This window comes from Artemia sp. Qi Xiang Cuo, chromosome 2, assembly GCF_049724085.1.
Source record: "Artemia sp. Qi Xiang Cuo chromosome 2, ASM4972408v1, whole genome shotgun sequence".
NCBI classification, from domain to species: Eukaryota; Metazoa; Arthropoda; class Branchiopoda; order Anostraca; family Artemiidae; genus Artemia; species Artemia sp. Qi Xiang Cuo.
The window spans coordinates 82643327-82655943 of NC_142795.1; the positions used below are offsets into that span (position 1 = coordinate 82643327).

Here is a 12617-nt window from a genome sequence, read left to right on the forward strand (position 1 = left end):
TGGGCGTGACCATTGATGAGTTCCAGTGAGGTCTGTTTTAAGAAGGGAAAAACAGAACTGTTCTATAAAACTAGCCCTGAGGGTGAAGAAAAGAGTCTAAGTTTTGTGCCAAAAAAGCTGGTTAGTACAATTAAAGAGGCAAAGTATCCTTTGCCAGATCCGATTCTTGGCGCAAGGGGGTAAAGCCAGAAAAGAAAAAGGCCATCTTAGAAAAACTTGTACCTTTTATGAATGAGAATCGCCGTACATTTTGGCGCACTATGCCTTCATCAACAGCTTCGTCGATTTGCTGAAGCACGGCTGTGTTTCTTAGCTGCCTGCAGTATTTCAGTGATTTCTTTTTATTTTTTTATTTTTTTAACTTCTAATTATTTGAATAAAAAAATGACTTGTTGTACATGCTTCATACGTGGTTTTACCTTCGGTATACGTCATAGATACGGGGTTTTGGGCAGAGTAAAGTGCGTTTTATAGCCTGATACAGACTTTTTACCTTTGGGACTTCATTCGAATTCGAGTCTCGAGTCAAAGGTAAAAGTACGTATATAATATATACGCACTTTTACCTTTTGAGAGCGCCTCCTTATATGAGTAACGGTCCAATGGTAAAAGTACGTATCTACTGTTTCAGGCTTCGGGGCAGTAATAATAGAAAATTTTACTTAAAAATATGAAATCCCCATATTTGTTTACCTATTTAACTAATTTCCAGAATTAGCCAGTGTCCAGTTTCACCGTAAACCGTATTTGAAGCTCTCAAAAGTACTCAAACTTTGAGCCGTGATTTATCGAAATAATGAAAAGTGTAGATACGTACTTTTACCTTTGGAGGGCCGTAAATGTTAACATTGGGTAAAGTTCATAACTTTTAGCCCTCCCTCTGGGGACTTTGGGGGATTAAGTCATCCTAAAAGACATAGTTATCATATTTTCGACAATACTGAACAAAATGGCTATCTCAAAATTTTTATCGGGTGACTTTCGGAAAACAATTAGCGTGGGAGGGGACCTAGTTGCCCTCCATTTTTTTTGGTCACTTAATAAGGGCACTAGAACTTTTAATTTCCGTTCTAAGGAGGCCTCCAACGATATTCTAGGACCACTGGGTCGATACGATCACCCTTGGGAAAAAAAAATAAAAAAAAATAAACACGCATCCGTGATCTTTCTTCTGGCAAAAAAATACAAAATTCCACATTTTTGCAGATAGAAGCTTGAAACCTCTACAGTATGGTTCTCTGATATACTGAATCTGATGGTGTGATTTTCATTAAGGTTTTATCACTTTTAGGGGGTCATTCACCCTTTTTTTGAAAATCAGCCAAATTTTCTCAGGCGCGTAACTTTTGATGGGTAGCACTAAACTTAATAAAAGTTATTTATTTGAAATCAGCAGTGAAATCTCATTCTTTTTATGTATCTGTTGGTATCAAAAACCCATTTTCTAGAGTTTCGGTTACCATTGAGCCGGGTCGCTCCTTACTTACAGTTCGTTACCACGAACTGTTTGATGCGTGGAATGAGTTATACGTTTTAGATGGTTAAACAGTCGGAGTGAGGGGATGGAAGACAATAGAATTGAAGGTAAAACAATGAAAGGCAGGTTAATTTGGCTGGGACGCGTTTTATGGTTGCCAACAACCATACATTTTGGACCACCCTTACGGGGCAAAACAAAGTCGTCCCCAGAAAGAATGGAGAGAAGTCACAGGAAAGGATTTGAACGAAATTAGGACTTCAAAGGAGGACGTAAAGAGTGAAGTTTTGAACATATTGGAAAGAATAAACGTGCGAAGCTGTTTCGACCTGATGGGGCTTGAAGTCGTTAGTAGTAACAGTAATCATAGGTAGGGCAGCGCTGCCTGAGTAAAGAGCGAAATGAGCTCTATGCATTCATTTTTTTCTTACCATCAAGCCACTTCGTATGAAAGGAGTTGTTGTAGAAACTTGAGAGGGGGGAGGGCTCATTAGATCTAAAAGCAAAATTTCTAGTGCCCTTTTTAGGAGTTAAAAGTATGAGGGTAACTGTCCCCTTCCAGTTTTTTCTGACATATAAAATTAAGTTTCTTTTATTTCATATTTATACATCCCTGTGGTATACACCTCCCCTCCAGATTTTGAGGCCTAAAACCGCTGTTGATTACCCCACCCGAGGATTATATTCCATCAACGCCATGTTTATTCCTTCAAACCAATACTAAATGTAGATATTCAAGCTACACTAGATACAGATGAGCTTAAATGACGGGCTATATGACGAATTCGACGTAACAACGCTGCAATGGAGCATATGCACCTTTGAATGCAAATTAAAAGGATTCGATTGCTTAAGGTTAATGCTTACCAAGCATGTTTTTGGCCGATTTTAAATAGATCGCGTACCGTCTTCAAGTTTCGTCGAAAGGTAAAAGTTTTTGTATTATTCGATAGCTGAGATTAAACTTTATAAATTCACCGCATTACTTTTTTTTAAATTTGCTTCAGTTTTTTTTCTTTAAGAAAAATATTTTTTTTAAATATGGAATTTTGCGACTAAGCTGAAGATACTATTTTAACCGAAATGACAAGATTTTTATACGATATTGTTCATTAGCTTCAGATCTATTTATTCACCGTGCCAGATTTTTAAAATTGCTTTGAATTTTCTGTAAAAAATAATGTAAACTTGCTTCAAAAAGCATTAATTGTTACCGCTGGATGGACTCTACTTCGCTATTTCTCATTCAAAGAAATAAAGGCGGATCCGTCATGAAGGGTGAATGTAATGCCTTTAGAGTAGGTGGTTATGGGTGGTTTAACAAAATACAGTTTTGCCCACAGTAGACAGAATTACTAATTATATAAACTGTGGTTTTGCCTTACAGTTACGGTCTGACAAAAAGACAAGGCAAAGTTCTTGACTTGACTACTTTGTAATATTCTTCTCTTTAATATATCGAACTCAGTTATTTAAACAATTTCATCACGCGAAATAAAAACGGAAGAATAAAATAAAGCGAAACTCAAGACAATTCTAAAAGTATCTAATCTTGGATGTCCCATTCGATTTATTTGGTTACAGTAAATGGAAATTATGTCTTTGGATATTGTTTTGTTCAAAGTTCTTTAACAAATCCGAATATAATTTATTTATTTACGTTTCATTAATTTATCTATGTGAATATATTACCAATCCACAAAAAAGTAATGAAAATGTAGCATAGAAACGATAGAATCTTCTTAATTCATTTATTTTCAAATTATACCGAATCACGGGCAATCTTTTGAAAGTTAGCTTGCAAAAAACAAATAAACTCATACATTTGCCATTCACGCTTTTTCCAGTATAATAATCACTACTGTTAAAATGGGATCTAATGCCTAGACTGGTTACAGTCCCATTTGAGAAACTAACTTTGTAGATATTGTTTGTTTGATTTTTTTTCCACTTATTTCTCATCAACAGTTTGTTCGTAATGTCAAACCAACAAAAGTGAAATCATAAATTTAGTGTCACATTCTTGACCTGATGAAACAATTTCCGCTAAGATTTCAATATAATTACTAGATTAGTATATTAGGTACTTACGTGTTATAGCGACCACACTTTGTTCTTGTCCTGTAATGAAATCGGTTCTCTGTCTTCACTCGGAGATAATCAGCTTAGCCTGAGCGAGAGAAACTACTTTGGGGATATATTTTAACTAAATATTTAATATATAGAGGTGGCTAATCTAGGGATTAAATATGATGTGTTCTGGCCGTCCTGCTTCCCATAATTCTCTGTTGTATTTTCCATTTTTTTTTTTTTACTAAAGTATAACATTTTCATTAACATTTTGGTATGTTTCATTATGATAAACCTAATTTCACTTCTTTGGTGGTATCTTTATAACACGTAAGTACCAAAGATTACTTGAATACATTCCAATATAGCCTATGTGGGTAAAAATAGAAGTAAGCATGAAACTCTGATAAATAAAAATTTACTGCAAATATGAAGTAATAATTACTTTGTTCTATTTTTTTTGTATATCCTAGAACTATACCGGCAACCATCCGAGGGTGGGTGGATTGTAAAAAAAAGCTACCATGTTATTTGGAAAAATACATTTTGTAGTACTACAGTTATTTTTTTACGATGTTTTCATGAGATTTGACCAACAGCATTGACCACACCCCCCCCCTGCATTACAAATTTGTATCTGGGGTTGGCGGTTCGGGGGAAAAATCGATTACAGCACCCCTCCCGACTCAATATAAGCTAAAAAAGCTAAATCAAAATCAGATCAAACTAATGTTTGCTCTGTGACTACGGTACTTGTGTCTTATAGCCACCACACTCAAGAAGTGAAGTTGGGTTAACCATAATGAAATGCACCAAAATAAGATGTAAATATAATAGTTTAGTAACAAAATTATGGAGACAGCAACAAAGAATTATGGGGGGGGGCCGCCAAGACCGCATTACATAAAATACGGCCTAAATTAACAAAAATACCAACTAAATATTTAATTAAAATATAGCTACAATGTAGTTTCCCACCGAGCTGAAGCTAATATTGTCAAACAGTTCGTAGTAACGAACTGTAAGTAACGAGTGATCCGGCTCAATAGAAACCGAAACTCTAAAAAGCGGAATTTTGATACCAATAGATACATCAAAAGAATAAGATTTAATGCTGATTTCAAATATATAAGTTTCATCACGTTTAGTCCTACACATCAAAGGAAAGAGAAACGGACAGATAGGTTTGAAGAAAGCAGAAGCGGGAGGTAAAGAGGGGTAGCAAGAGATACCGCGGGGCAGACAAATGGAGAGAATGAAAAAAGTGAGAGATGAAAGCAACTTACTAATACACTATTGTGTAATACTTGTCCCTGCAATCTGCCATTGATTATACCAGGCCATCCTGCCATATAAACAGGTGTTCCGTTTGTTGTCACAATCTGTGGACGTTGCTGAATTCCTTGCATTGTCCTTGGAGGCTCTTTCCCTTGGGGTTGACTTCGAATAAGTGCAGAAGGGTTGACTATCGTATTTTGCGTAGAGACTAGCACCCTTGAAGCAGGAATGTTTTTTTGTTGTTCCGTAAGTGTAAATGCCTCAGGGGGAGTTGTAGGCATTCGCGTCCACACGCCCGCAGCTGACAAGACAGGATTACTATATCTATTTAAGGATATATTGGGTTCGTTTGGCCAATCCTCAACAAATTCTGTTCCAACCGGAAAGTGTTCTTTAATATCTACCATACTAACCACGGCACATTGATCATTTGCAAATAATTCATTCCTAATGCCTTGTACTTTACAGCAAAATTTGAGATAGCTAAGGTCCCAACCTGATATAATTTCTGATGTAGTTTTCAAATCGTCAGTTTCACCTCCAAAACAAAAAAGAGGAACGAATTTTACACCAGCTTTCATAGTATACGGTACCACTGACTTGCCATTGATTTTGTAGAAACCACACCTGTCTGAAGGATCTGTAGACCTTTTGGTCAATTTCTTGTGAACAACTTCAAGAAACGAGTAAAATTCTTTAGCGTCACTAACTTTCATAAGCAAGTCATTCATACTAAAAGGATTTTGACTCTTGAAGTAATAGAAATTACAATGCCTAGCGTTTATGTCACATAGGAGCCGTGCTTCATTGGGTGTTACATATACACTTCTTATACAAGTACAGCTGTAAATGTCTGGTTGTAAAAGATATTTGAGTTTTTCCAATACTTTTTGTTCAAATAACGTTACAGGTACATATTTTTCCCCATGTCTAAAAATATATGGGAAAGGTATAGAACTAACGGTATCCCAGCCAAACCTTCCTTTTGCTGTGTCGTCGTCATCTTGTGGTACAACGGGTGCTGGAGCTGGTGCTGGTTGACCAGTGGCTCTGAAAAAGCTGCTGATTCCTGGTTGACCAGGTCTTATCAGAACTGGTTGTAGGCCATTTGCTAGCTGGGCTTGCTGCTGCTGCTGGGCTAACTTGGCCTTGTTAGCCTCAGCCATCTTAACAGCAAGCGCTTGAATTTCTTCATCATCATCCCTTTTTTCTAACTTGACTGTAGCCATCTTGTCCAAAACTATAAGAGAAAAATCATCATGAAGGGGAGCAAACATTTGGGAGCAAACTTCTGTCCTAACAGAGAGTTCAAATTAAATGTATTTACAAATTAAGCTAAATACTGAATATTATACCACTGAATCAAGTCATTTGTTTCATATACTTGCAAACTGAACGAAGATGGGATAATTTTCTTCTTCTAAGATTAGCCCAGAAGACCCCCCCCTCCAGACACATAAAAATTGATTGCCTCCAAATTACCTTTTCTAGATTCCCCCCCCTTTCCAAAAGATAAAACCACATTATAGGCATAATATTTTACCTGTATCAGCTTAAGAACTAAATGGAACACTAAATGGAATACGGTGGTTTTCTAGATAAAAATTGAACGGAATCAGTTGTCTCTTTAGTTGGAGTAATTGGGGCTATAAATAATAATTTTTGAAATCATAGCATTTAGAAACAGGCTTGCAGTACCTTACAATCCTTCATGTTTAACACCTTCGCTTATTTTGATGTTTTTTTCAAATACGTTTCTTTCAGAATTGCTAAATGCCGGGTGAATTCGGTAGCTGAAAGGGAATCAAAATTTTGTTTGACATTTAGTATTCTTTCCAAATATAGCAAAAGTCTGTTCCTATTTCAAAATATGTTTTTGTTTAGTTTGTGGGCTACACTACTGCCGACAAAACTTGTGGTAATTTTGGACAATACAAGGTGGGTCGATTTAATTGCTATTAAATAAAAAAGAAAGTTTTTTTTATCTAAAAGTAAGGAGCGACATTAAAGCTTAAAACGAACAGAAATTATTCTGTATATGAAATGTTCCGTATATGAAATATATTCCGAAGTTTTATGAATATTCCGAAGTTTTATAGATTATTAAAGGTATTCACTTTAGTCGATCGAAAAGTTTTAGTGAAAGTTTGCGACGATATATAAAAAAGTGTTATGTGGAGCTTTTTTAAACATAAATTTACAACCCAAATCCTCATAATAAGCAAGTTCTATCTATGGGTTCAATCCATTTTCTTGGGTCTTATTTAGTTGTCAATTCCTGTGTATTCCAAAATGCGTTATATGTTCTTTTCTCAACTACAGAACTGGCTGGGAAATGACATTTTTTCCATCAAAAATGATTACAGCGTGTTTTATATGTCTAAAATTTTTCTATGCATATACAAGTGACACTTAATTATATTAATTTTATAAAAGGTTTTTCTTACGGAAGTAAAGAGGGAATTTGAAACTTAGAAAAGACAAAAATTATTGCTTTGCAGATTGTACAAGATCTAACTACAGAACTAGATCGAATAAGCTGACTTGTCATATTTTACAATATCTGTATTTCCCAAACTAGCACTTTACTGAAAACACAAAACCAGCCTTCTAAAAAACAACATTTTTCTTTAAGGAAAATTACATAGATAGTATGCAGAAAAAAAAAGTATTTATTTATAAAGCTCTCAGTAGTTGTTCACCATACATGGTATCAGTAACTTTTGGAATATAGCTTTAATTCTCAAACAAAAACTCAAGCAAGTTCAGCATATAGCAGTGAAAAGCCCCAGACATATAGGTTTTACCACTCCTGTGTGTTTTACACTAACTAGTTAGATTTATAAAAGATAAATCCACATTATAGGCATAATATTTTACCCATATCAGCTTAAGAATTAAATGGAATACTAAATGAAATACAGGGGTTTTCTAGATAAAAATTGAACGGAATCAGTTGTCTCATTGGTTGGAGTAATTGGGGAAATTAATAATAATTTTTGAAATCATAGCATTTAGAAACAGGCTTGCAGTACCTTACAACCCTTCATGTTTAACACCTTCGCTTATTTTGATGTTTTTTTCAAATACGTTTCTTTTAGAATTACTAAATGCTGGGTGAATTCGGTAGCTGAAAGGGAATCAAAATTTTGTTTGATTCCCTTTCAGCTACCGAATTCACCCAGCATTTAGTAATTCTAAAAGAAACGTATTTGAAAAAAACATCAAAATAAGCGAAGGTGTTAAACATGAAGGGTTGTAAGGTACTGCAAGCCTGTTTCTAAATGCTATGATTTCAAAAATTATTATTAATTTCCCCAATTACTCCAACCACTGAGACAACTGATTCCGTTCAATTTTTATCTAGAAAACCCCTGTATTTCATTTAGTATTCCATTTAATTCTTAAGCTGATATGGGTAAAATATTATGCCTATAATGTGGATTTATCTTTTATAAATCTAACTAGTTAGTGTAAAACACACAGGAGTGGTAAAACCTATATGTCTGGGGCTTTTCACTGCTATATGCTGAACTTGCTTGAGTTTTTGTTTGAGAATTAAAGCTATATTCCAAAAGTTACTGATACCATGTATGGTGAACAACTACTGAGAGCTTTATAAATAAATACTTTTTTTTCTGCATACTATCTATGTAATTTTCCTTAAAGAAAAATGTTGTTTTTTAGAAGGCTGGTTTTGTGTTTTCAGTAAAGTGCTAGTTTGGGAAATACAGATATTGTAAAATATGACAAGTCAGCTTATTCGATCTAGTTCTGTAGTTAGATCTTGTACAATCTGCAAAGCAATAATTTTTGTCTTTTCTAAGTTTCAAATTCCCTCTTTACTTCCGTAAGAAAAACCTTTTATAAAATTAATATAATTAAGTGTCACTTGTATATGCATAGAAAAATTTTAGACATATAAAACACGCTGTAATCATTTTTGATGGAAAAAATGTCATTTCCCAGCCAGTTCTGTAGTTGAAGTGTGATTTGTTTGTATTTAGTAGATTATTATGTTCGGTTGATTTGTGTTCGTTTTTATTTTCTCTTTTCTTTTGTTTTGCTCCGCTTCTTCATGCTTCTTTTTTATAGCGGGTTTGTAATAAATTATTATTATAGGAACAGACTTTTGCTATATTTGGAAAGAATACTAAATGTCAAACAAAATTTTGATTCCCTTTCAGCTACCGAATTCACCCGGCATTTAGCAATTCCGAAAGAAACGTATTTGAAAAGAACATCAAAATAAGCGAAAGGTATTAAACATGAAGGATTGTAAGGTACTGCAAGCCTGTTTCTAAATGCTATGATTTCAAAAATTATTATTTATAGCCCCAATTACTCCAACTAAAGAGACAACTGATTCCGTTCAATTTTTATCTAGAAAACCACCGTATTCCATTTAGTGTTCCATTTAGTTCTTAAGCTGATACAGGTAAAATATTATGCCTATAATGTGGTTTTATCTTTTGGAAAGGGGGGGAATCTAGAAAAGGTAATTTGGAGGCTATCAATTTGGAGGGGTCGGGAGGGGGGGGAATTCTGGGCTAATCTTAGAAGAAGAAAATTCTCCCATCTTCGTTCAGTTTGCAAGTATATGAAACAAATGACTTGATTCAGTGGTATAATATTCAGTATTTAGCTTAATTTGTAAATACATTTAATTTGAACTCTCGGTTAGGACAGAATTTTGCTCCCAAATGTTTGCTCCCCTTCATGATGATTTTTCTCTTATAGTTTTGGACAAGATGGCTACAGTCAAGTTAGAAAAAAGGGATGATGATGAAGAAATTCAAGCGCTTGCTGTTAAGATGGCTGAGGCTAACAAGGCCAAGTTAGCCCAGCAGCAGCAGCAAGCCCAGCTAGCAAATGGCCTACAACCAGTTCTGATAAGACCTGGTCAACCAGGAATCAGCAGCTTTTTCAGAGCCACTGGTCAACCAGCACCAGCTCCAGCACCCGTTGTACCACAAGATGACGACGACACAGCAAAAGGAAGGTTTGGCTGGGATACCGTTAGTTCTATACCTTTCCCATATATTTTTAGACATGGGGAAAAATATGTACCTGTAACGTTATTTGAACAAAAAGTATTGGAAAAACTCAAATATCTTTTACAACCAGACATTTACAGCTGTACTTGTATAAGAAGTGTATATGTAACACCCAATGAAGCACGGCTCCTATGTGACATAAACGCTAGGCATTGTAATTTCTATTACTTCAAGAGTCAAAATCCTTTTAGTATGAATGACTTGCTTATGAAAGTTAGTGACGCTAAAGAATTTTACTCGTTTCTTGAAGTTGTTCACAAGAAATTGACCAAAAGGTCTACAGATCCTTCAGACAGGTGTGGTTTCTACAAAATCAATGGCGAGTCAGTGGTACCGTATACTATGAAAGCTGGTGTAAAATTCGTTCCTCTTTTTTGTTTTGGAGGTGAAACTGACGATTTGAAAACTAAATCAGAAATTATATCAAGTTGGGACCTTAGCTATCTCAAATTTTGCTGTAAAGTACAAGGCATTAGGAATGAATTATTTGCAAATGATCAATGTGCCGTGGTTAGTATGGTAGATATTAAAGAACACTTTCCGGTTGGAACAGAATTTGTTGAGGATTGGCCAAACGAACCCAATATATCCTTAAATAGATATAGTAATTCTGTCTTGTCAGCTGCGGGCGTGTGGACGCAAACGCCTACAACTCCCCCTGAGGCATTTACACTTACGGAACAACAAAAAAACATTCCTGCTTCAAGGGTGCTAGTCTCTACGCAAAATACGATAGTCAACCCTTCTGCACTTATTCGAAGTCAACCCCAAGGGAAAGAGCCTCCAAGGACAATGCAAGGAATTCAGCAACGTCCACAGATTGTGACAACAAACGGAACACCTGTTTATATGGCAGGATGGCCTGGTATAATCAATGGCAGATTGCAGGGACAAGTATTACACAATAGTGTATTAGTAAGTTGCCTTCATCTCTCACTTTTTTCATTCTCTCCATTTGTCTGCCCCGCGGTATCTCTTGCTACCCCTCTTTACCTCCCGCTTCTGCTTTCTTCAAACATATCTGTCCGTTTCTCTTTCCTTTGATGTGTAGGACTAAACGTGATGAAACTTATATATTTGAAAACAGCATTAAATCTTATTCTTTTGATGTATCTATTGGTATCAAAATTCTGGTTTTTAGAGTTTCGGTTACTATTGAGCCGGGTCGCTCCTTACTTATAGTTCGTTGCTACGAACTGTTTGACAATATTAGCTTCAGCTCGGTGGGAAACTACATTGTAGCTATATTTTAATTAAATATTTAGTTAGTATTTTTGTTAATTTAGGCCGTATTATATGTAATGCGGTCTGGGCGGCCCCCCTCCATAATTCTTTGTTGTAGTCTCCATAATTTTGTTACTAAAGTATTATATTTACATCATATCTTGGTACATTTCATTATGATTAACCCAACTTCACTTCTTCAGTGGGGTGGCTATAAGACACAAGTACCGTAGTAACAGAGCAAACATTAGTTTGATCTGATTTTGATTTAGCTTTTTTCGCTTATATTGAGTCGGGAGGGGTGCTGTAATCGATTTTTCCCCCGAACCGCCAACCCCAGATACAAATTTGTAATGGAGGGGGGGGGGTGGTCAATGCTGTTGGTCAAATCTCATGAAAACATCGTAAAAAAATAACTGTAGTACTACAAAATGTATTTTTCCAAATAACATGGTAGCTTTTTTTTACAATCCACCCACCCTCAGATGGTTGCCGGTATAATTCTAGGATATACAAAAAAAATAGAACAAAGTAATTATTACTTCATATTTGCAGTAATTTTCTATTAATCAGAGTATCATGCTTCCTTCCATTGTTACCCACATAGGCTATATTGGAATATATTCAAATAATCTTTGGTGCTTACATGTTATAGCGACAACACCAAAGAAGTGAAATTAGGTTAATCATAATGAAATATACCAAAATGTTAATGAAAATGTTATACTTCAGTAAAAAAAAAAATGGAAAATACAACACAGAATTATGGGAAGCAGGACGGCCAGAACACATCATATTTAATCCCTAGATTAGCCACCTCTATATATTAAATATTTAGTTAAAATATACCCTCAAAGTAGTTTCTCTCGCTCAGGTTAAGCTGATTATCTCTGAGTGAAGACAGAGAACCGATTTCATTACAGGACAAGAACAAAGTGTGGTTGCTATATCACGTAAGTACCTAATATACTAATCTAGTAATTATATTGAAATCTTAGCGGAAATTGTTTCATCAGGTCAAGAATGTGACACTAAATTTATGATTTCACTTTTGTTGGTTTGACATTACGAACAAACTGTTGATGAGAAATAAGTGGAAAAAAAATCAAACAAACAATATCTACAAAGTTAGTTTCTCAAATGGGACTGTAACCAGTCTAGGCATTAGATCCCATTTTAACAGTAGTGATTATTATACTGGAAAAAGCGTGAATGGCAAATGTATGAGTTTATTTGTTTTTTGCAAGCTAACTTTCAAAAGATTGCCCGTGATTCGGTATAATTTGAAAATAAATGAATTAAGAAGATTCTATCGTTTCTATGCTACATTTTCGTTACTTTTTTGTGGATTGGTAATAAATTAACATAGATAAATTAATGAAACGTAAATAAATAAATTATATTCGGATTTGTTAAAGAACTTTGAACAAAACAATATCCAAAGACATAATTTCCATTTACTGTAACCAAATAAATCGAATGGGACATCCAAGATTAGATACTTTTAGAAT

At 35.0% G+C, this 12617-nt stretch overlaps 2 protein-coding genes across 2 annotated transcripts in view; one reads left to right on the forward strand and one right to left on the reverse strand.

Annotated features, from left to right (window-relative positions):
* LOC148955696 (uncharacterized) overlaps window positions 1-6059 on the reverse strand; it is a 7212-nt gene extending 1153 nt beyond the window's left edge. The window contains exon 1 of the mRNA XM_089107885.1: window positions 4834-6059. Coding sequence (XP_088964011.1) covers window positions 4834-6054 — 1221 coding nt within the window. The 5' untranslated portion in view covers window positions 6055-6059. The remainder of the gene's footprint in view (window positions 1-4833) is intronic.
* Window positions 6060-9571: 3512 nt separating this feature from the next.
* LOC148955697 (uncharacterized) lies at window positions 9572-10926 on the forward strand. The gene has a single exon (XM_089107886.1). It carries the CDS (start codon window positions 9577-9579, stop codon window positions 10924-10926), a length of 1350 nt encoding a protein of 449 aa, XP_088964012.1. The 5' UTR covers window positions 9572-9576.
* The last annotated feature ends 1691 nt before the right edge of the window (window positions 10927-12617 follow it).

Excerpts from the sequence above, each read along its gene's own strand:
- LOC148955697 (XM_089107886.1), top strand. The coding sequence starts at position 9,577 with ATGGCTACAGTCAAGTTAGAAAAAAGGGATGATGATGAAGAAATTCAA.